This window comes from Rhipicephalus microplus, chromosome 5 (assembly GCF_043290135.1).
Source record: "Rhipicephalus microplus isolate Deutch F79 chromosome 5, USDA_Rmic, whole genome shotgun sequence".
Classification (NCBI taxonomy): Eukaryota; Metazoa; Arthropoda; class Arachnida; order Ixodida; family Ixodidae; genus Rhipicephalus; species Rhipicephalus microplus.
The window spans coordinates 39,828,427-39,849,254 of record NC_134704.1 but is presented as its reverse complement, the minus strand read 5'-3'; the positions used below and the strand labels follow the sequence as shown (position 1 = coordinate 39,849,254).

At 42.4% G+C, this 20,828-nt stretch overlaps 1 protein-coding gene across 1 annotated transcript in view; it reads left to right on the top strand.

Moving 5' to 3' along the window:
- The window catches only part of LOC142817476 (uncharacterized), a 57,335-nt gene that overhangs the window by 33,233 nt on the left and 3,274 nt on the right, over positions 1–20,828 (top strand). Inside the window, exons 9-21 of the mRNA XM_075894490.1 lie at positions 2,071–2,142; positions 2,876–2,947; positions 3,332–3,403; positions 3,990–4,061; positions 4,752–4,823; positions 4,938–5,009; positions 9,885–9,953; positions 11,351–11,422; positions 13,789–13,860; positions 14,558–14,756; positions 15,581–15,992; positions 18,136–18,363; positions 19,721–19,962. Of these exons, the coding sequence (XP_075750605.1) occupies positions 2,071–2,142; positions 2,876–2,947; positions 3,332–3,403; positions 3,990–4,061; positions 4,752–4,823; positions 4,938–5,009; positions 9,885–9,953; positions 11,351–11,422; positions 13,789–13,860; positions 14,558–14,756; positions 15,581–15,992; positions 18,136–18,363; positions 19,721–19,962 (1,726 nt within the window). The remainder of the gene's footprint in view (positions 1–2,070; positions 2,143–2,875; positions 2,948–3,331; positions 3,404–3,989; positions 4,062–4,751; positions 4,824–4,937; positions 5,010–9,884; positions 9,954–11,350; positions 11,423–13,788; positions 13,861–14,557; positions 14,757–15,580; positions 15,993–18,135; positions 18,364–19,720; positions 19,963–20,828) is intronic.

Here is a 20,828-nt window from a genome sequence, read left to right as displayed (position 1 = left end):
TATGTAGTGGCGCCTTGACTGTGGCATGTAGCCATGTTCACACATGACACACATCTCATGATTATCATGTTTGCACCAGTCACATACCTTCGTCATCCATTGGCGTCACGTAATACCAAATTTGGCATATGTGAAGCTAGCAAAACGGCCGCGAGCGCATCATCAGTGTGGCATGTATTCACGTTGTTACATGACACACATGTCGTGATTATCATGTTTGCATGTGTCATTTACCTATGTCGTCCGTTCGCGTCGCGTGATACCGAGTTTGGCACATGTGAAGCTAGCGAAACGGCTGCGAGCGCATCATGAGCACAACATGTAGTCATGTTACATGACAGGCATGTCATGATTTTCATGTTAGGGTCCGTCGGTTGTGTTCACCATGCATTCATGCCATACCATGCCAGTTTTGCAACATACTATGTGAACGAAACCACCGCAAGAGGTGCGGGACCATAAAATATAATTTATGACATTCATGACAAACGTGTCATGATTTTCATGTTATAACTAGTCAAACAGGTTCTTCATACAGTCATGTTATGTCATAGCAAGTTTCGTATCGATACCATTATCGAAACGGCCAGGAGAGCTAAAAGTCGTTGGTGGATAGATAGATAGATAGATAGATAGATAGATAGATAGATAGATAGATAGATAGATAGATAGACAGATAGATAGATAGATAGATAGATAGATAGATAGATAGATAGATAGATAGATAGATAGATAGATAGATAGATAGATAGATAGATAGATAGATAGATAGATAGATAGATAGATAGATAGATAGATAGATAGATAGGCTCAAAGTCACCGATGTTCGCTGAGAAATTCTTCACATTTAAAAGGCCGGGGAATTATTGTTGACAGCCAGCGAACACTTTTGTCAATATCTTCAGACAGTCACGCATTATTCAACGTCGTCACTTGGGTAAAGTACAGGTTGGGCTTACAACAAAATTAGAAACTCTGTCCCTAATGACAATGCTTGACCTGTGTAGTGCATGAAATTTACCATGCAGGTTTGATTATAAGTTAACAAGTCACATACAAACAATAAAAAAATGTTTTCATACCACTGCATTATTCAGTTCACGAGAGTTTCCCCTACAGCTTCTTGTTCTTTTTTCAATTATGAGAAGCTTGGCTTTAGTAAGGCAAACACTTACGCTGATGTCTTCATCAGTAAGACCAATGTAGGCGAGTAATAGTTTCCTCTTTCAATCTGAAAATAATGTCTTCAAAATCAAAATTGATCAGCTCTACCGACAGCACTGGATGGAAACTGTAAGCGCCCGCTGAAAGAACTGTGTATTTCAGCTTGCGGTGATTGAATAGGGAAAGAAGCCGGGGTTATAGAAATAGTTCCGGCCCACTCACTCTTTAAAGTTTGACTAGTCAACGTGCTGAAACGAACAACAACTTCAGTGAACACTACAGAATACCACCTATAGTTCTAACATGTCATGAACAAAAGCAGAATTACAAGGCGGGTGGCTAAAGTTACACTCGAGTTCCTGTATTACGGCGTCCGAGATGCCATACATTCTTGGAACAACTGAAAAAAGTCTGATGGCGCGACAGCCTACGCCATCCATCCCACGCCTTGCAGTGCAGACTACGCTTATCGTTAAACAGAAAGTACAGCTGCAAAAATGTCTTTCGACAAATCATCTCGTAGAGAAGTTACATTTAGTAAAGCTCTCAGTTCAACTATTGAAAACAATGTTTCGACAAATAATCTCGTCGAGAAGTTGCTCTTAGCGAAGCTCTCAGCTCAACTATTTTTATCCTGCGTTCGATATTTTACATGGACGTCGTGAAGACGGCGACGATGGCAGCAATTTCATGATGGCGGACATTCGATAAAATTGCGAAGGATTAATTTTCGCAAGAATACGTGAAAACTGTTTGAAAATATAATGGTGTGCAAGTTCAGTTCGCAGTATATGGTGAAGCGTCGTTTTTTTGTTTTTTTGTAGTTTTGCTCATAGAAAGTAGACGGCGAATTTTTGTTTTCTCTTAGTACTTGCTGACGGCTGCTTTTTTATGTACGCATCTCAGGTCACTGTCGTCGTCGAAGGTCGAAGAGCTGTCCGAAAAAGTGTTCGAGAACCTACCGAGCTTGAAAGAAGTGTAAGTATGCACTCCACACTAGTGAAAAAAAACAACAAATGAACGAGCTTTTTCAAAGCACTTCAGTGTCAAATCCCGCTCCGCTGAGGTAGTGTAGTGAATAAGGTACTCGGCCGCTGACCCGCAGGTCGCGGGATGTAATCCCGGCTGTGGCGGCTGCATTTTCCATGGAGGCGAAAATGCTGTAGACCCATGTGCTGCAGATTTGGTGCATGTTAAAGAACCCCAAATGGTCGAAATTTCTGGAGTCTTCCACTACGGCGTCTCTCATAATCATATGGTAATGTGTGGGCCGTTAAACCCCACATATCGATAACCTAGTTTGAAATGCCGAGGCACACGGTCGTGTGCTTTGATCGATAACCCCACCAAAAAAAAAAAAAAAAAAAAAACGGGCGTTTCTTCAAAACATTTCCGGGCTTGCGTGCGAATTGTAGCTGTAACGAAGACTTCACCAAAATGAGAAGTTATAGGTGATTTGTTCGTGAGAAAAAGAAACGTGTTTAGTGTCTAACAGTGATGTCCGGAAGATTATAATAATCGGAATCAGATATTGTTTATTCTGTCACGACAAAAAGGTATTTTATTCATATCACAATTATTTCAATGAATAAATAAAAAAATAAATAAAATAATAAAAATAAATAAATAAATAAATAAATAAATAAATAAATAAATAAATAAATAAATAAATAAATAAATAAATAAATAAATAAATGTATTCTTGCACCAGGTACCTCACTGGAAATGACATTGTTTGGCTGCGGGACCACACTTTTGAAGGGAGCAAGGAGCTCGAAAATTTGTAAGTACTTCAGAGCCACGTAAGAATAAAGTTGAGCGAGTATAATGATAGGAAAGAAAAAGAGATAAGAAATCAAAGAGGTACTGAGATACTTTACGGCTTTAACTGGGAAGTTTGGGCACCCATCTTAATTAATGTGTAAGTTTGACCGGCAAGCCTTTAACCTGTGACCGTATAATCTTCCATGGCATGCACATTATGCCGGCTTTACAAATCACTTTAATTCCACAAGACGATAATGTTGTCAGTCACCAGAGAAAGTTTGGAAGTAAAATTTCAACGCCATAGTTTTCGTGCTTTCCCATGAGTTACTCAAACGAGATTACGTTTTATTTCAGAATTATTTGTTGCTGTCTGCATTAGCTTTTGTGATTCGTCTTTCAGAGTATTGTCGCACAACGCTATTCGAGACATATCACCTGAGGCATTCAGTGGTCTTGATAACCTCAGTGTCTTGTAAGTGTTTTTCTCTTTTTCGCGTCTTCCATTTCTTCTCGTGTGATTTGGCATATTTCCCATATTTCATTATAGAAATTTCCAATAAAGATATAAATACCCCTACATCGCTGTAGAGCATGTAATATATAGGGAGATATTTCACAGAATATCAGTGTTGGGTACTAGCAATGTGGGCTGTTATACTTGTTAACACGAGGAAACGAAATACGTAAACAAAGTAATAGAGACAAAAATTTCCACAGCTGAAACTTGAGTACGAAAAGTACATCTTTTGGTTGCTCCACTGCCTGAACATTGTTCCTTTTCGTAGTTTGATGGCTTCGTCAATAAATAAAGAAACAAATAAATAAATAAATATTTATGATAAACAATACAATGTTAAAGTGAGCAGTACGTGGCGAGAAAGAAACTCAACGCGGATCCCGACTTGGCGGCATGACTGCCGAACTGTTTTGTTAAAACCACTGCCGCTTAGTTATTAACGCTATTAGTTATTTAACTAATAAACCTATACTGTTATTGTCATTGTCTTTTCGCGTCATCAAAATTAAAAGCATTTAATTTGGTTTCAATATTTCCACAGGGACCTCAGATGTTGTGCCCTGAGGAGGATCCACCCCATGCTGTTTCGGCACCTCGAAAGTTTGACAAGCCTGTAAGTTCCCTCTTTCCTTAGGGAACTTGCTACCTTTACAGCATCTTGCGCTGTCTGTGCTGTATTGATGACAAAATGGACTTTAAAAAACTTTATTTTTGAACTGCAGGGTGCGCTTAGTGCGTAGCGGGTATCTCTCCCACGTAAAGCCTTGTGTTGATGATTATGTTTTTTACGTGCATACGTACTGGTGAGCATAAACTTCAATAAACGTGCGCTTCGCATGTACGCTCGGTTTGTGCGTGAGAAAGGTAGCGTGTTTCTTTTACTAACTTGTTTTCAAACGATATATCGTTCTTAAAACGTGTATTATTCATAACCTTTTGATTCTCTTCACGTTAGTTCTATGAATCGCCGGCTATGAAATACTTTTTTGATCTCTTGTGGTTTCAAATTTACTGAGAGAATGGGACATCGCCGGCTTTGCACGAAGCGTACCCAGTGTGGCCTGCTCTGCAGAATATATCTACTCATTGTTCTCAGCACAAAATCGGCTGTATATAGTCGTTGGATCATAAGAGCGGGTAAGATAAGCCTTTAGCTGGGAAAATTTTCCAGGAATTTTGTAAATTCATACTACATATGAAGCGAGGTTCTCTCTACGTCATGTTGGTAACGGGGAACTCTCTCTGCATTGAACCGCATATAGAGGAGACTTTCTAATAATTTTTTTTTCATTTTATTTCCCAGGTGGCTTGACGAAAACTCCATCGAAACATTGCCCCCAGACATTTTCGCCTCTTTGAAGAACCTCGAGATACTGTGAGTACCCCGCCGCCCCCAAATAAAAACTGAAAGGTTACGATGAATTTCAGGCAAGCTGTTGTGCCCTGTGAGATTCGATGAACAAAAAAAAAACACTCTGTCTCATTTCAGGTCACTCACAAAAAACAAGCTGTCTCGTCTTTCGTATCCATGCTTCGCCGGCCTCTCAATGCTCCTGACCTTGTAAGTGAAGTGGAGGACACTCCTTACAGAGTTCCTAGAAAATTTAGGCTCCTCGAAAATAGATAGAAAAGCGCAAAAAAGTACAGAGAGTGAGAGTGACAAGAAATAAATTAAAAGGAATCTTAACAGGACATGCTTCGACTTGCATGCAGGCGGGGATGAGAGATAAGCTGTTATCGAACAAAGACTGAAGGTGACGCTGGGGCGGGGAAACACTGTTCTCGTTTGCAACAGCAGCTGCAAAAGCAAAGCAATAGTGAATAGGCGGCCGATGGCGTGTTTAATGTCGGCTCGGGCCCGTCTTCTACCGAAGCTGACGATGAAAATAAACGAGTCACTAAAGGAGCAGGCGCATGGCTTTTGTATTGCGCGAAAAAATACTGCCGCATTTGCTGTGCGGTCATCTTTGCCCCGGGTGCATTTTTTTAATGTGATAGAAATCAAAAAGCTTTTTCTTGAATATATATATATATATATATATATATATATATATATATATATATATATATATATATATATATATATATATATATATATATATATATATACGTACACATAAATGGTGCAAGACGGCAGTGGCAACGTCTATTACAGCATAAAAAAAGCTAGCCGAGACTTTCTATATAATTGCTATTGCAATAAAAAAGTTTTTGGGCCATCAGTAATAGGAATTATCAAGACAGTACAAACGAACATCGGAGCAAACAGGGTATAATAAACATACATGACTTGAAAACCTCGTTGGTGGCTTTTGAGACACATCACTTACGAAAGAAGGACGCTAAGTTTTCGCTCACCTTACACGACCCTCAAAAACATCTACTAAATACAATACGACATGTTAGCTACAGGAATAACTGGATATGGACAAGCTACGCTTCGCAAACGTTGCACTACCAGATTACAACACTTTTGAACAACAACAACCATATAGAAGAAACAATAAGAAGAAATCAAAATTACAAAAAAGAACCAAGCGTTAAGTAATCGAACTACTCTTTTTTGTAAATTCCTTTTTATTGCGTTTATTTCAGTACATATTGCCTGCTATTTGCGTTCAATGTTTTTTGTTGCCAACAATGATACATTTCAATATATACTTACTTTAGAAATCCTATTCTATCTTTCTATGCGTATTTAAGGTGGTACTTGAAATACCATTTCTTTTAAAAAATTTTTAGGTTCCTTTTGTTTTTGTTGAAATTGCACATGTGCAAACTGTTGTTATTTTGGGTGGCAGGACCTCGTCAGGCTTGAATGCCTCTAGTCCTCTTTTTCTAAAGTATATTTTTTGCGCTTGAATGAATGAGCAAAAAGGCAAAGTGGAAGTGCCTAATTTTAAATTTCGCGTTGGAAATCTCTGCGTCTGACAACATGAATAAAAGAAGGTTGTTTTCCGTATTTAGGTGACATCTGTGCCATTGCAATTCTGAAAACTTGGTGTGTTAACTCTATGTCTCTCTCAGAAGACAACGTACTTCTTTTTTAACGATTAAGAACAACGTACGCCCTGACCAACGCCGTCAAAAGTCTACGACGTCACGTTAGCTGATGCTGCAAGTTAACTTTAGCGTCTCCAACCGCATTTCATTTTTTTTGCGCATTTCTTCGCCTACCGATCGTGTTTCCGTGGCAAGCACAATGAAATTCTGACTTGCCTATGCGGGAATGTTTTTTTTCTCTTCACTGTTTCTTTAAATAAATAGAAAGGAGAGTTGAAGGAATAACTGGTGTTCCCATGAAATACATGTTATACAATAGAGCTAAGATTTCCTTCAAACCACCAGTCTTTCTGCAATGTACATGCGCAATCAAGCGTGGCGTTCCGACTATAACGCGGTCACCGTACGGTACAGGAATCGATGCTGCGCCGTAAACAGCAAAGCCCTATCACCATTGAGCCGCCGCAGTGAACGTTCCATAGAAGAGCCGGCTGAACGTGACCAAACTGGAACCGTCGTGCAGCGTCATGATATGAGACTGTCCAAGTGATCCAAGTCACGTTTCAACGGCTTACTGTGCTATTTTCTGATTACGGCGCAAAGCCTTAAGGCAAACACGCGTCAAAGGAAGCCTTTGAGAAGAAACAGTCTCACATGGTTTCCTAGAGTTCGAGACGAATCGATGCAGGAAGTGCTTCCGATTTTTTTTTTATTCTTTTCCTCCTTTGGACGATCTTTATATAGATGTACAGGGGCAATGTCGTTTCATTCTTTTATTGTTCAGAGATGCCAGAATAAGTGCGCAGAAGATTCGCAGAAGTGGAGTTGTAATCCGGACATAAGAAATAGTAGTTTCTAGAGGAAAACACGTACATGATGTAGTGGGCTACACAATATTGAGTAAAGGAAGAACGTTTCAGCTTCGTGATTATGAGAGAAATGCGATAGCGTTATGGGGCATCACCACCTATACTCTTCTTTTTCGCCGGTCACTCATACAAGCATGAAATTCTCATGGCACAACACCACTTTCATTGTTCAAGGTACGAGATTGCCGTAGCCGGCATGGAGTCCAGAGGTTGGATGAATTGATATGGCTGTACCCTTTAGATCGGGCGGTGGCTAACGCCACCAAGCCGTAATACTTCGTGAATCAAAAACTAGATTTATTTTTTTCCCTTTAAATAGTGAGGTTGAGGACTCGTACTTTGCAGTGAAGGATTTAATTTTCACTCGTGCTTTGACTTTAGCCACCAATCCGATGACCTTCTTCTAGTTAATTCAATTCGCTTAAGGTCCATTTTGCCCTCCCTGTCCATAAACCCCAGTGCTTTGAAAAACTCTGCGCCATCATTCTGAACTATAGGGTGAAGCCCTTTACAGAACATTATAGAGTGTTTGGCAGTTTCTTCTTCCTCTCCACACGCACTGCATACCGTGTCTACCCCTTCGTATTTGGCCCGATATATGAGAGTTAGCATATGAAAAGCGCCATTGTGCGACAAAAAAATTTAAAAAGGTCTATAGCGCGTGAAATTGTTTCGCGAATAGCCCAGTACCTCCTATGCATTTGTAAGGCTATGCGATCGCCAGCGTAGCGGCACGTTCTCCTAAAGCGTTTACTGATAAGGATGATCGATTGTTCCTGAATGCTTTAAAATGGGTGGGCGTTTTGAACACTCCGCTCATTGCACAATGCACCGGGTTCGACGCTTCGTGACGGCCTTAGCTGCGCAATATTTCATATATTTAACCAGTCTCCTCCCTGCATGACTCCCGTACAGCATTTTTTTACGCAGTTTCAAGAACTCACGTGGCTCTGTAGTAAAACACTTGACTGTCATGCATAAGACCTAATTCGATTGGCACTTGGACCATTGTTTTTTTTTTCAGTGAAAGCTGTATACGGCTAGGCGTTTCTATAGTTCAATGGAACGAGGAGAAACGAAAAAACTGTGCAGCAGCGGTGTCACAAGTGGTCCATATTGGTTGCTGATACCGAAGCAAGCGCGCAATTGTCGGCGTTGTGAGTGATGTCATCCATCCCGTCAAAGCCGGCGCGCCGAACACGCACGAATCACTTTCTAATGAAACCTTCCACATGACGATAGTTATAGCGCGAGAACAAAACGACGACACAGAGACAAGAAGGACACGAAAGACACGAGCACTCGTGTCTTTCGTGTCCTTCTTGTCTCTGTGTCGTCGTTTTGTTCTCGCGCTATAACTATCGTCATGCCATACCAACTAGCCCAAGCTGCCACACTTCTAACTTCCACATGAGTAGGCCACGGACAAGAGCGTCGACAGTGGAAACGGGAATGAGCTTGAGTTCACCAGACCGATGGTGCAGTCCGGGCACAAAAACAGTCTGGGGAGGCCGAGTGCCCGCAGAAACTGCGTACCGACGATCTGGCAGCCGTTCAAGCCGCGCTTAATTGTGAACGAGAATGCATGTGTCGGTGGCGGGTGGATTCGGCGAACCACGCCGCCGAGTCAAGTCGTGATGCCAACTCTTGCAACAACGGTGTGTTGAATGAGTGCCGTTGCGGGCACAACAGTGTCGACGTGACGATGGTAGGAGAGTGTTGCCGGGGTGAGCGCCCGCTTTTGACGGGAGTTTCTTGAGTAGCGCTTTGGCTTCGGCTGCGACGTCTGATTGACTTTGGTTCGAGAACACTCACTGCGATTAACGCATTGTGAATCGCATTAAAACCTCTCATCTATCTCCTTCATGTCCGAGATCATGCGAGGCACAATGTGTGACATGTGAAATAAACAAGGGGGTAAACTCCAAGCCGAACGTGTGTCTATCCTCATTGATAAGTACAAACATGTAATCATCAATTGTGGAAGGCTTCAGAGCAGCGTAGGAGTGATATCACTTCTAAACTCCGGGGCCATACACTTCAGCTTTGTCTGGTTAATCATTTGTGTGGAGTGCTGGGGGGGTGATATCTTTTAATTATTTGGTTGCATATATTTTGATTCCTCGCTAACAAACCACGACGCCGACACTAACATAAAAAAATTCGCAACATAGGTTCTTCAAGATTGCGTTAACAGAGGTAATGCGCTTCCAACTGGCTGGCTGAAATTTCAATAGGTGGAACTATATCAAAAGGCGTGTTGTCATTCTAGGCGGGTTGGTTTTAAGGGTCTAGCCATTGACGCCGTGGAGTATTGCTGCCGGTAACTATAATCTGCTAAAGAAGACGCCCCTTTTTTCCCAATGCTTCTTTTGCATATGACAATTACCGTAAACGAAAGCCCGTGAGAGAGACAGGTAAAAGCGAACACTGAAAAAGATAGGCCCACCTGTCGAAACGTCAGCCAGTCAGTTCTAAGCCAAGTACGTTCATTAAAACATTTATTGCACACTACTTGCCGATAGGAGTCTGTGTTGTATAACCAATTGTACGTTTGCTTTCAGAAACCTTGCGTACAACAAGATTCGCACACTGGAAACACCATTCCTTGGCTTGGACGAACTGCTTAACATGTGAGGAAACAACGCAAATTTTGACGCACATTGTAAATTTTTTATGTGTTAACTAAGCACGATGACATAGAAAGGTGCACCACGTCAGACACTATATTACGAACTAGTAACTAGAAAATAATAATTAGGTCTAATAACAATGGAGATAAAAATAAACGTGTCACAATTTAGAGTGTGAATGATATAAATTGTGTTCAAACTCCGTGCATACCGACAACTAAGCTATCGACAATTCAAATCTGAGGAATTTATGGTTAATAAAAGTGCGCGTACTGGTTTTCTTTTTCGCCAGTGTGTGGGATGTGAGCATGATTTCGGTTCGCAGACTTGTCAGAAATAACCGCACTATTTGACGATGGTTGTACACATAACGGTTATCGTTGGCATTCCACCATGTGACAGTCAAGACCGTTGCAGTGGCGGTGAAATATGAACTTAAATAAACAACCCTTACCACACACGTACAATCTAAGGCTATATCTTGTAAGAAAATCTTGATATAAAATATATGTGATGTGATTGGGTGTTATAGAGAAAGAGAGATAAAGATGCAAGGAAAGGCAGGGAGGTTAACCAGACGCACATCCGGTTTGCTACCCTGCACTGGGGAAGGGATAAAGGGAAGAAAAGAGGTTGCAGAAAGATAACAAGGTACACACAATCACGAGCACACTCGGGGAGCACACACAGTCTACAGGCGGTCACTCAGGTTTGTTGACTTAAGGTAAAGTAGCAGTGCTTTAGTTGCTTTCTGCGCAACTGAGGCAGATGCCCAAGGTCCTAGTATTTTCTGCACACAAAATGGTCCGGGGTAAAGTCGATTCAAAACCATCCGGAGCTGGCATCGCTGTGTGTCGTAGCAAGCGCAGCTGCACAGGACGTGTTCGATGGTCTCTTCAGCTCCGCAGTAGTCGCATGTAGGAGTGTCCCATCACAACTTTCCCGCTCCGATGCGACACTGTTATGCCGCCTTTGGTTGGGTGTTGCATTTACAAAGGTGTACTCCTTTCGCATTTGTATGGCAGATTGGGTGTTAAAATTACAGAATTCATCAGGGCAGATGAGTTGCTCTCCCCCTCTCCTCTCACCTTGTCACCTAATAGGGGCGCAGATGCTAAGTGTGCCTCCTACCCTACTTTGACTTAGTAAGGCAGAGTGTGCCTCCTATAACCTTTTCTCCCCCCCCCTCCCCCCATCCCCAACGGGGAACCCTACGCGTGCCCAAGTTTGACGCTGCAAGGCATGGTAACCTGCTAGTGAAGCCAGGATGAGTTGTAAGCTGAACCATTCGCAGACTAGAGTCTGAATTGTTACATTATCACATTAGCATTACATTACATTACATTACATTAGCAGTGCAAATGTTTCGTCAACAACAAGCTTTTTCGACATTGCAGTGATCTGGAAGGGAATCTGCTGGATTTTATTCCCACTGAAGCATTTCAGCCTTTGAAGAAGCTGCAATCATTGTAAGCTAAATATGTTTTTTTATTTATATATACTTAAACGCGACATTCTAGACTTCTGAAGCAATCAAAAAGATCAGCCACATGCCTGTACGCATGCACCGCTTTGCTCGAGCAGCATTTTCACACATTATTAAGGATGTTTTTGTTTTTTTACTGAAGTTTCATTGGATGCCATTTGGTACATAACCCGCTATTGTAAAAATGCTGCTGCCCAGTTCCTGGCCGATCCTCTTTTGTGAGCGAGTGCCACCAATATTAAATCATCATCATCATCATCATCATCATCATCATCATCATCATCATCATCATCATCATCATCATCATCATTCGTGAGCCACGTTTACCTTTGACAAAGCTGCAACGAAATTTCTTACAAAACGCATGCAAAAGTAACCGCATTTAGCACCAGAAATACAAAACAGGCGGAAATGAGGTAAAAGAACGTTCACCTGCCGATAAGTTCGCGAAAACAGTGTTATTTATCTATTATTTTATTTATTTGCTTATCTACTCATTTATTATTTTATTTGTTTACTTATATATAGTTTCTGTTAAGCTCTAGTTTGCTGCTACGTGCACGCCGCGTGGGCTTCATGTTAGAGAGTAATTTTTCTTTTAGAACTATTCCTAATGCAATAAACTCCCAAAGTGCTTTGTGCATTCGCCTAAGATAACTTGAAGGTGGAAGCTGGTTTTTTTTTTTCGTCTCAGTCAACATCAGAAATTGTGGCAATCGCAACGTCATGATGACGTCATTTGGTGACGTCAACAGCGATAATTTTTGGCATCACTCGTGTTTATGCCCAAGCCAAGGGACGGTGATCAAGGCAGACGGTAACTTCTTGCGGTTTATGAAGTATCTAACGCTTCCCCCTTAAACAAGTGAATTTACACTGCTACTTTTGCCCCGCAGCGGTGGCATAGTAGCTAAAGTACTCGGCTGCTGACCCGCAGGTCGCGGGATCGAATTCCGGCTGCGGAGGCTGCATTTCCAATAGAGGCGGAAAAGCTGCAGGCCCGTATGCTCAGATTCGGGTGCGCGTTTAAGAACCCCAAGTGGTCGAAATTTCTGGAGCCCTCCACTACGGCTTCTCTCATAATAATATGGTGGTTTTTTGGTACGTTAAACCCCACATATCAATCAATCAATCAATCAATCAATCAATCAATCAATCAATCAATCAATCAATCAATCAATCAATCAATCAATCAGCTGCTACTTTTCCTATAAGGCACTGGTACATTGGCTTCGCTGCAATAAGTGTCTTTTAGTGGAGAAGCACGCTTCTCAAACAGGCGCTGACAAGTTTTTTTAATCATTTCTTTTTCGCAACCACACGCCAAGCTCAACATGTCTCAGTGCAAATGTTTGACAGAAAAGGTTCGTACAAAAAAGAACTTGCCTGAATCTTAGCTTTATTAACAAGATAGATACAGGCAGAGAGATCTAAATCAATGGCGAGAAGTGTGATGAGATTATTGCTCTGGACGATACGCTTCGGCAGTGTCTTTGACACACAGTGACAAGAAAAGAGACTTGTGCCAAAAAGTTCGTCTCATTCTAGCTCTTTCAGATCAAGCAGAGATCGCGCAGAAGGCGCCCGATATGACGGTAAGGTTAAACATTAGTGTCCCAATGTGAGTGCCACCTGGGCAAATCTGATCGTTGATCTTCGGGACCCGAATAAAATTTACCATACCATACCATTACAGTGGTAGCTATCTCAGTGTATAAGCAGCGGATAATCAAAGTAAGAAATTACACTTCGTTTTACACTTGAAGCCGTCGAAGTTGACTTCATATTTCTTGTATAGGAGAAGCTCGACATATTCAGAATTGTTTTCTTCTATCGCGTTTCTCATATACATTTTCCCCTCGAATCAGTGAACACGAACGTATTTTGTACGAACTCTATAATTTTGCCTAAGGTATTTTTTTATCATTCATTTTACTGCATGTCTGCTTCTAGTCACTCATGACAGCTGGTTATGATGGGGCTAAAATGAGAAGCTTGTAGCGAAAGAGACTAGAAGACGTGAGACGTTGTGAACGCGACTGACGTAGCCGTGCTGATCTCGCCACTTTGCTGCTTTAATTACCCTTGATTTTCTGGAGTAAAATGTACCATTGGAAGAATTACTCACGCTTGTTTGCAAATTTCACTTTAAAAATGCAATTTATTGATTTTTTAAGAATGTATTCAAGGAAGCAAGCTTTAGTAGGCTGTGAGAGAGACGGTGGTAGAGAAACAAAATAAAGAGCGCAGATAAATGTTCGCGATACTGTTCCTATTGTGCAGCCGCTTAAATACTCCAGTAAATACGCACATAGATACAAACTAAAATTACTTGCTGTTGTCTTTCAGAAACATAAAGAAGAATGTACTTCGACGCTGCTCACCACAGGTATTCACGCACCTGCAGAATCTCACGCACATGTAAGCGCTGCTTGATTTTAACGACATTACACATATTTTCCGCTATGCATTCATATTATCCGTTATATCATGCGTTAACATATCATCCAGTTATCATTGACCTAAAAGAGTCATGCTATTTTTTGGTCAAGTTAAGCAAGAAGAAAAGAAATCTAAGAGAGACGTTAGCGAGCGAAGCATCCTTTTTTGGTATTTTACGTAAAATGAAAGAAACCTAAAAAAAGGAAAGTTGGGACACCTGATTTGTGTTCATCTTGAAACAGCATCAAATACATACACACGCAGTAGAGGCCGAACACCACTAGAGCTCGTGCTGTTCAGTCCTCTTCTGTGTGTTTTTGTCTTTTGCAATGTTTCAAAAACGAAAAGACAGAGGAGACCTGTGCGGTATGCTAGTTCCCGGTCTACGCGATTCTGTGATAGGGGCTCCCTATTAAGAACTACTAAGAGGTTGTTGCCTTTACAAATGCTCCAATAGTGCTAGCAAGAAAATTCTTGCTAGAAATGCATTTCAAGAAACGCCGCACTTCCGCGCTGGTTAAGCTTTTTCTAGGAAACGGCTCGAAATTATGCATGCTCGCATTTCAAACTTTGTTAACTCAACCGCAAAGAATGGAAAAACAATGTTCTTTTTAACACAGCTGTAATCTACGGCTTTTGGCGTCTACACGGCATAGTGTTGTTTTGGTATGCGCAGTTACTTCAGTGAGTTCAGCATGTGTTCAATGGCACTACACGTCCGCGTATGCGAACCACGCGGGGATGGCATCAGCAGCCTGGCACATCTGCTGGACAACGTCGTTCTGCGAGTGGCCGCCTGGATTGTGGCCGTCATCGCTTGCGCCGGAAACCTGCTGGTGCTCGTCGGGAGGGTCATGTTCAGAGAACACAACGAGGTAAGTATAGACTTAAGTGCACTCGCTAGACTCACTGATGCTGTTCATTCACTAAACCGATTACCTCTCTTTTGTTTTTACAGTGGTTTATCTGTATGTTCCAGTTCAACATATTTAGTTGCGATATTTTTTTATTATTACGGCGTTCATTCCGCCTTATCTACGGCTTATTCAGTACTTTTACTGCTTATGTTTTTCAAACGTATGTTTATGCACAGAAAAGATATATGTTTTAGTATAATAGCTTCTAAAAACCACCCGTAAATGTGGTTTACGAGGAATAAAAGAAGTAAAAGTAACACACACGTAATTACAATATAACATAAAAACAATTGAGCTAATAATGTGCCCCGCCACGGTGTTCTAGTGGCTAAGGTACTCGGCTGCTGAGTCGGAGGTCACGGGATCAAATCCCGGCTGCGGGGACTGCTTTTTTTATGAAGGCTAAAATGCTGTAGGCCCGTGTGCACAGATTCGGGTGCATAATAAAGAACCCTAAGTGGTCGAAATTTCCGGAGCCTTCCACTACGATGTCTCTCATAACCATATTGCTGTGTCGGGATGTTAGATCCCACATATCAATGAATCTATTAAGCTAATAGTGTACAAGAAAGAAATAAAAGTAGATTTTAAAGGCTGTCAATTGAACCAAGGGATAAGCATCCAGTTTACTACTCTTCAATGAGCAATGGGTGAGGGGGATGTCAAAGGTAAAAGAAAAGAGCCTATAAGCAAACAAATATACGTATATCAAGAGTCGTCAGCTCAATTATAATATATTGACTTCGTCCAGTGAAGAAAGCCTCAGTATGTGCAAATCGCAGGTTCACTCGTTCTACATCAAGAACCTCGCGCTGGCCGACCTCCTGATGGGCGTGTACCTGCTCGTAATAGCGTCGCACGACGTGCGCTTCCGAGGCGAGTACATCCGCCACGACTACCGGTGGCGACACTCGTGGGGCTGCAGCGCGTGCGGTGTCATATCGACGGTGAGCAGCGAGGCGTCCGTGTTCACCCTGACCGTCATCACGGTGGACCGGTTCATCTCCATCCTCTATCCGCTCTCCATCAAGAAGCGCACGCTGCGGTCGGCCACCTGCTGCATGATCTGCGTGTGGCTCACCACGTTCGTCATGGCCGCCGTTCCCATGCTGTGGCCGGACTACTACGGCCAGGACTTCTACGGGAGCAACGGCGTCTGCCTGCCCCTTCACATCCACGACCCGGGAACAAAAGGTAGTTGAAGTAGGCGCTCCGAAAGCTACAACTGCTCGCCTGCTCACGCGGATTATAAGAAAAGAATATGTGTTACTCTCGTACTGGAGGCCTGACTTGCAGTGCTTGTTCTCTTCTGGGCCAGATGACTCTCAGGCGAGCGTATAGACGACTTTCTGGAAGAGAACTATCTAGCGAAGGTTTTCTTCTGGGCATGACGGCTTTCTGGCGACTCTCACGGGTGTCCTTAAAGAAAATCTGATATGGCACAAAAAAAAAAAAAAACTTTGGAGGACTCTTTTTTTTTTCTTAGGGCATACTCGCTAAAATGGTGTAGCGTGAACTTTAACGGAGAGCTTGAGGAATGATAAAGACGAGCGATCCGTGCCTTAATGCCAATTTTAACAGTTTTTTTTCCATGGAAATGTCCGGTGAGACGTAACAACAACTGTGCTTCCTGCGAGCCGGGGGTGACTAGTTTCAGTGTTCGCCTAAAAAGCAAGTTATGGATATCTCGAATTCCGAGCAACTTCTGTAGTTAGTTCCCGAAAATTATTGGTGTGCCACAAGTTTTGAAAGCTTACAACATCCCGGAATAAGCCAGGGCCCTGAAATCAAAAATTTAAAAACTAATTAACGTATTTCTTTAATTAGTAACTTCAATATCGCTATAGCTTAGACAAAGCATTCCCGCTTCGAAGTAGACATCGTGTGGGAAGCCGACAGGAGCGTTACTGTAATACTACATCCATTAAAAAAACACATTGTCTAAAAGTACGCTCTGTATAATGGTCGATGTTGGCGATGTTTCTGGCGGCAAATAAAAGTGCTGTACACAAATCTCGAAGGCGTAGTTCGCCTGCTTGCTTGAGGTCAGGAAGACATGACCTGACCCCGGCAACCTTGAAGGCGGTCGACGCCACTGCGCTGGGGCATCGACCATCGGGTCACCGATCTCTGTTTTTGGCTGAATAGGAGTGCCCGATACCCGGTGGGCACGTCAAGACCAAACACGCGCATGTGCCTGTCAGTAAATCCTCTGTCGTCGATCGTAGAAGGCACTTGATGGATGTCATTTCCATCATTTCGCACTAGGGAAAAAACTAGATTAGGCAACGCGCGTAAGCGCTTGCTCACTTGAAACAGCGACAGGACGTAGGTGGTGAGATTGCACTTTACCACCCAGCGCACCAGCGCGGTCGACGACATATGCCTTCAGAAGCCGAAATCACAAAACTCTTCTTTCGTCTATGGGCTTTTTCATTGGTCAGTCGACTTCAATATTGTGACGTCCCGTGTCGTCATTGGCTGAAACATTCTCTTGTGTAAATGTTTATCGTAAGATGTTTTTGTTAATAGTGGCCCTGATGACTGTTGAAGTGGACCATTTCTGCAGTTTTAGAACGAGAACTAGACAGTATCGTCTTGATTATATTTTCAGCTGCAGTACCATTACCAGTATATTCAGTAAATTAGATGCCAAACCAGTATCAAAAGAAAAAAAACTAAAAAAAACTGTAGAGACACTGCTTCTTTTGTCCATTTTAGGGGTGGTTCGGTGTATAGTTTAATGAGTGTAGCAACTAGCTCAGCAACAAACTCTGCAAAATTGGCATTACGGCTAGTTTAACGACGTCCTTGTCGCTTTTTATTTAATTAGGCGTTAGAGATTTTATCTAATAAAACACATTGAGCGACGCAGATGGGTTTCATTATTGTGTATTGAGGCATCTAGAAGTTACTGACAAATACATAGGTGAGGGTGGAAATGGCTTCTCAGTATAGGCGGTTTGTTTGAAGCCAACTTATAAAAAAGGTATTCATATCCATGTGACTTCTTTATGAGTTATTTTTCCTAGACTTGCTTACTAAACAGGCTGCATATCAGATGAGGTTGCGGAACGGAAATCGCCTTCCTAAATGAAACCTAATTCTTAGGCTATGTGATATATCCCAAAGCATTCAGTAAGTGAGGGTTGCTAATGAAAACCACAGAAATAATGAAATTAAATTAGACAGTGCGCCTACTTTTATTTCACGAGAATGAACTGCCAAAGGGCACATTACCTCACAATAATTCATTTGTACTAAAGAGGTCACGTGACATTATTTAAAAAAAAGGAGCAATCACAGTTGTTATTTCGTTGGTCTTTTTTTAACACAGGTTGGGAATACTCAGCCTTCGTGTTCTGCACGGTGAACACCATCGCATTCAGCTTCATCGCTTACGCCTACCTGAGCATGTTCGTCACCATCAAGCACTCGAAGGTCGGCCTACGCTCGACTCAGCAGCTGCACGACCGCGCCATCGCCAAGCGCTTCGCGTTCATTGTGGGCACCGATTTCATGTGTTGGATGCCCATAGTCATCATCAAGATCATCGCCATCGCAGGTGTGGGCCGTTGCCTTCTCAATAGGCGTTTACTGCGAAGCTGCACAAGACTAGAAGGTACAAAAATGTGGTGGCTAGTGAGTCCGGTAGCACGTTAATGAATAAACATGCTCTAATGAAGAAACAAAGCCAGCGTACGCCACCTCAAAGGCTCTCCACACTTCCACTAATTTTTATTCGGATTATGTCAGCATATGCGGCGGGGAATGATGGCTCCTGCAGTTTGAGTCACTTTCCATGTAGTCCCTTAGATGTTCCGAATGCCATTTAGGTTAGCACCATTTAAGCTAATGCTACTTAAACTATCGTCAAACTGAAGTTCGAACAACGCATATTTTAAATGTGGTTACACACAAATCAAAAGTAACAACAGAAGACACTTCGATATATCTGAGCTGGGGATAAACAACAGTTTCAACTTCGCTGGTTAACCATTCTTGTGGAGCGCCAGGACGGTTATTTTGTTGCGTTCATGAAAGTCATGTACGTCATGTACTTTGGTGCAGCACGTTCTTTTGAAGTAATCTCTTTACATACTTCTGTGGCCTCCTGCCTCTTCATTTGGCTGTCTTTTTAACAGCTTCTTCGTTGATAACATTTGCATGAATATAAGAATGATTTTAATTAATAAGTCTCAGCCTCGCTGATTGAATCATGTAATGTTGTGCCTAATCAAGTCATCGGTAAGTGCGTTCCTAAACTAAAATTCAAAAACATTGTAACGAGGCAAATACGAACATCTTTTATATATTAACTAAGTATATCTCTTAAGTCAGATGATTCGAATTTTGTTACTGCACAGTCTTCTGCTTGTTTTTGTTCCTCGCACTCAATATGCTATGAATTGTGCTCTTCGGAAAGATCTGTTCATTACTGATCTTTTTTTTTGCGTCAAACCTCAGTCACTTGTTGTATAATTTACATAATAATGGCATCGAAGGATGCGTCTTCATATGTTCGAGCTTACCTTTTTCTGGATATAAGGCATCGGCTGAACCACTGCATCGTAACTGCTGGAGGCGTTCAGTTTTCTGTTGTTGTTTCTTTCAGCCACATGGAGCCAAAAACAAAAGTAGCGCTACAAGACTCAGACAGAAGGGGTACACCCATGAGTGCTCAATCGCAACAAATCTTAATTTGACGCAATGCATGAAATATATTCTTGCGCTGTTCTTCTTATCCTTCTTGCGCTGCTATTTTTTGTTTTGTTAGAATGATACCAAAACAAACTAAGCACGCGACAAACGTTAACAGCTTTTCTGTAAGCAAGAAAGGCTATTTTCCCGACCTTTCACTGTGATCGACGACGTGTAAAAGAGGTCGACTCACTGGATGCACCGCCAACGTGACGTCGCAGGGATACCGATCGACGAGACCCTGTACGCCTGGGTGGCCGTGTTCCTGCTGCCGGTGAACACCGCCCTGAACCCGGTGCTGTACACGCTGACGACGCGTCTGTTCAAGCAGCAGATGCACTGCTTCCTGGCCAAGCTGCGCGAGTGCCGGCAGGCGTCGGCCGAGCGACACTCGGCGCAGTCCTGGTCCTCGCTGCCCTACGACCGGAGCTTCAAGCGCCACTTTCCTTCCACAAGCTCTGACGTGAGCTTTCCACTACGCTTTCCCCGTTTCACCGCTTTCGCCACGGTAGAGACCGACATTCTGCGAAATCCTGGGTCCTCTAGCAGGTTGGTGGCAGTCGGACCCGCCTCTAAGCGAGCAGTTAGAGCTGACAGGCTAACAAGCTTAAGTTCTTCTGACAGATGTCTGAGGGGCTCCTAAAATACTACTGATAAGCCTCTGAAGGCTTGTTGAAGGCTTGTTGAAGGCTTTCGAAATACTTTCGGCAGTCTTTTATTCCCTAGCTGACAGGCTTCAGCTAGCTCGTGAAAGTAACAGATAGCTGATGTACGGTGATACGTAGGAAACCAGCCAAACCTCGTGCCTTCGGCGATCAGCAGGCGACTCATGCACTCCGAGAAAGGAAACGTGTTTCGACACTTTTCTGTTAGTCCGTACTCGTCAAGTACATATCTATTTGAATAGACTCGTCACCTCTCTTCGGAGATTATGATACTCTCTTGGGAAAGTCGTGAGGCTGAAAAGAGTCAACGTGTGTCTTTGAAGAGTTTCATTTATGTGGCAAGTGAGCACTTACCAAAAAAGCTAGCACATACTTTTTGTTTTTCAGAGCGTCAATAGGGACGCGTAAAGATCAACAAATATTCGTTAGCGTGATAGCTGGCAGATAGTTATTCGAAAACGAGCCTGCGAACAACTGTAAAGACGTAGCTGAAGACTACTAAGGGTTAGATAAAGCAAAGCAATCAGAAAGTTTGTGAGCAAAAAATGGAACCACCTCGCGCAAGGTACGGCTAATTGAGGTGATTCGGAGTACTTTATTCTCAATTGTAGAGAAACACTATTTAAATAATTAACGTGTCTGTCAATTAGTCTGTTTTTTATGT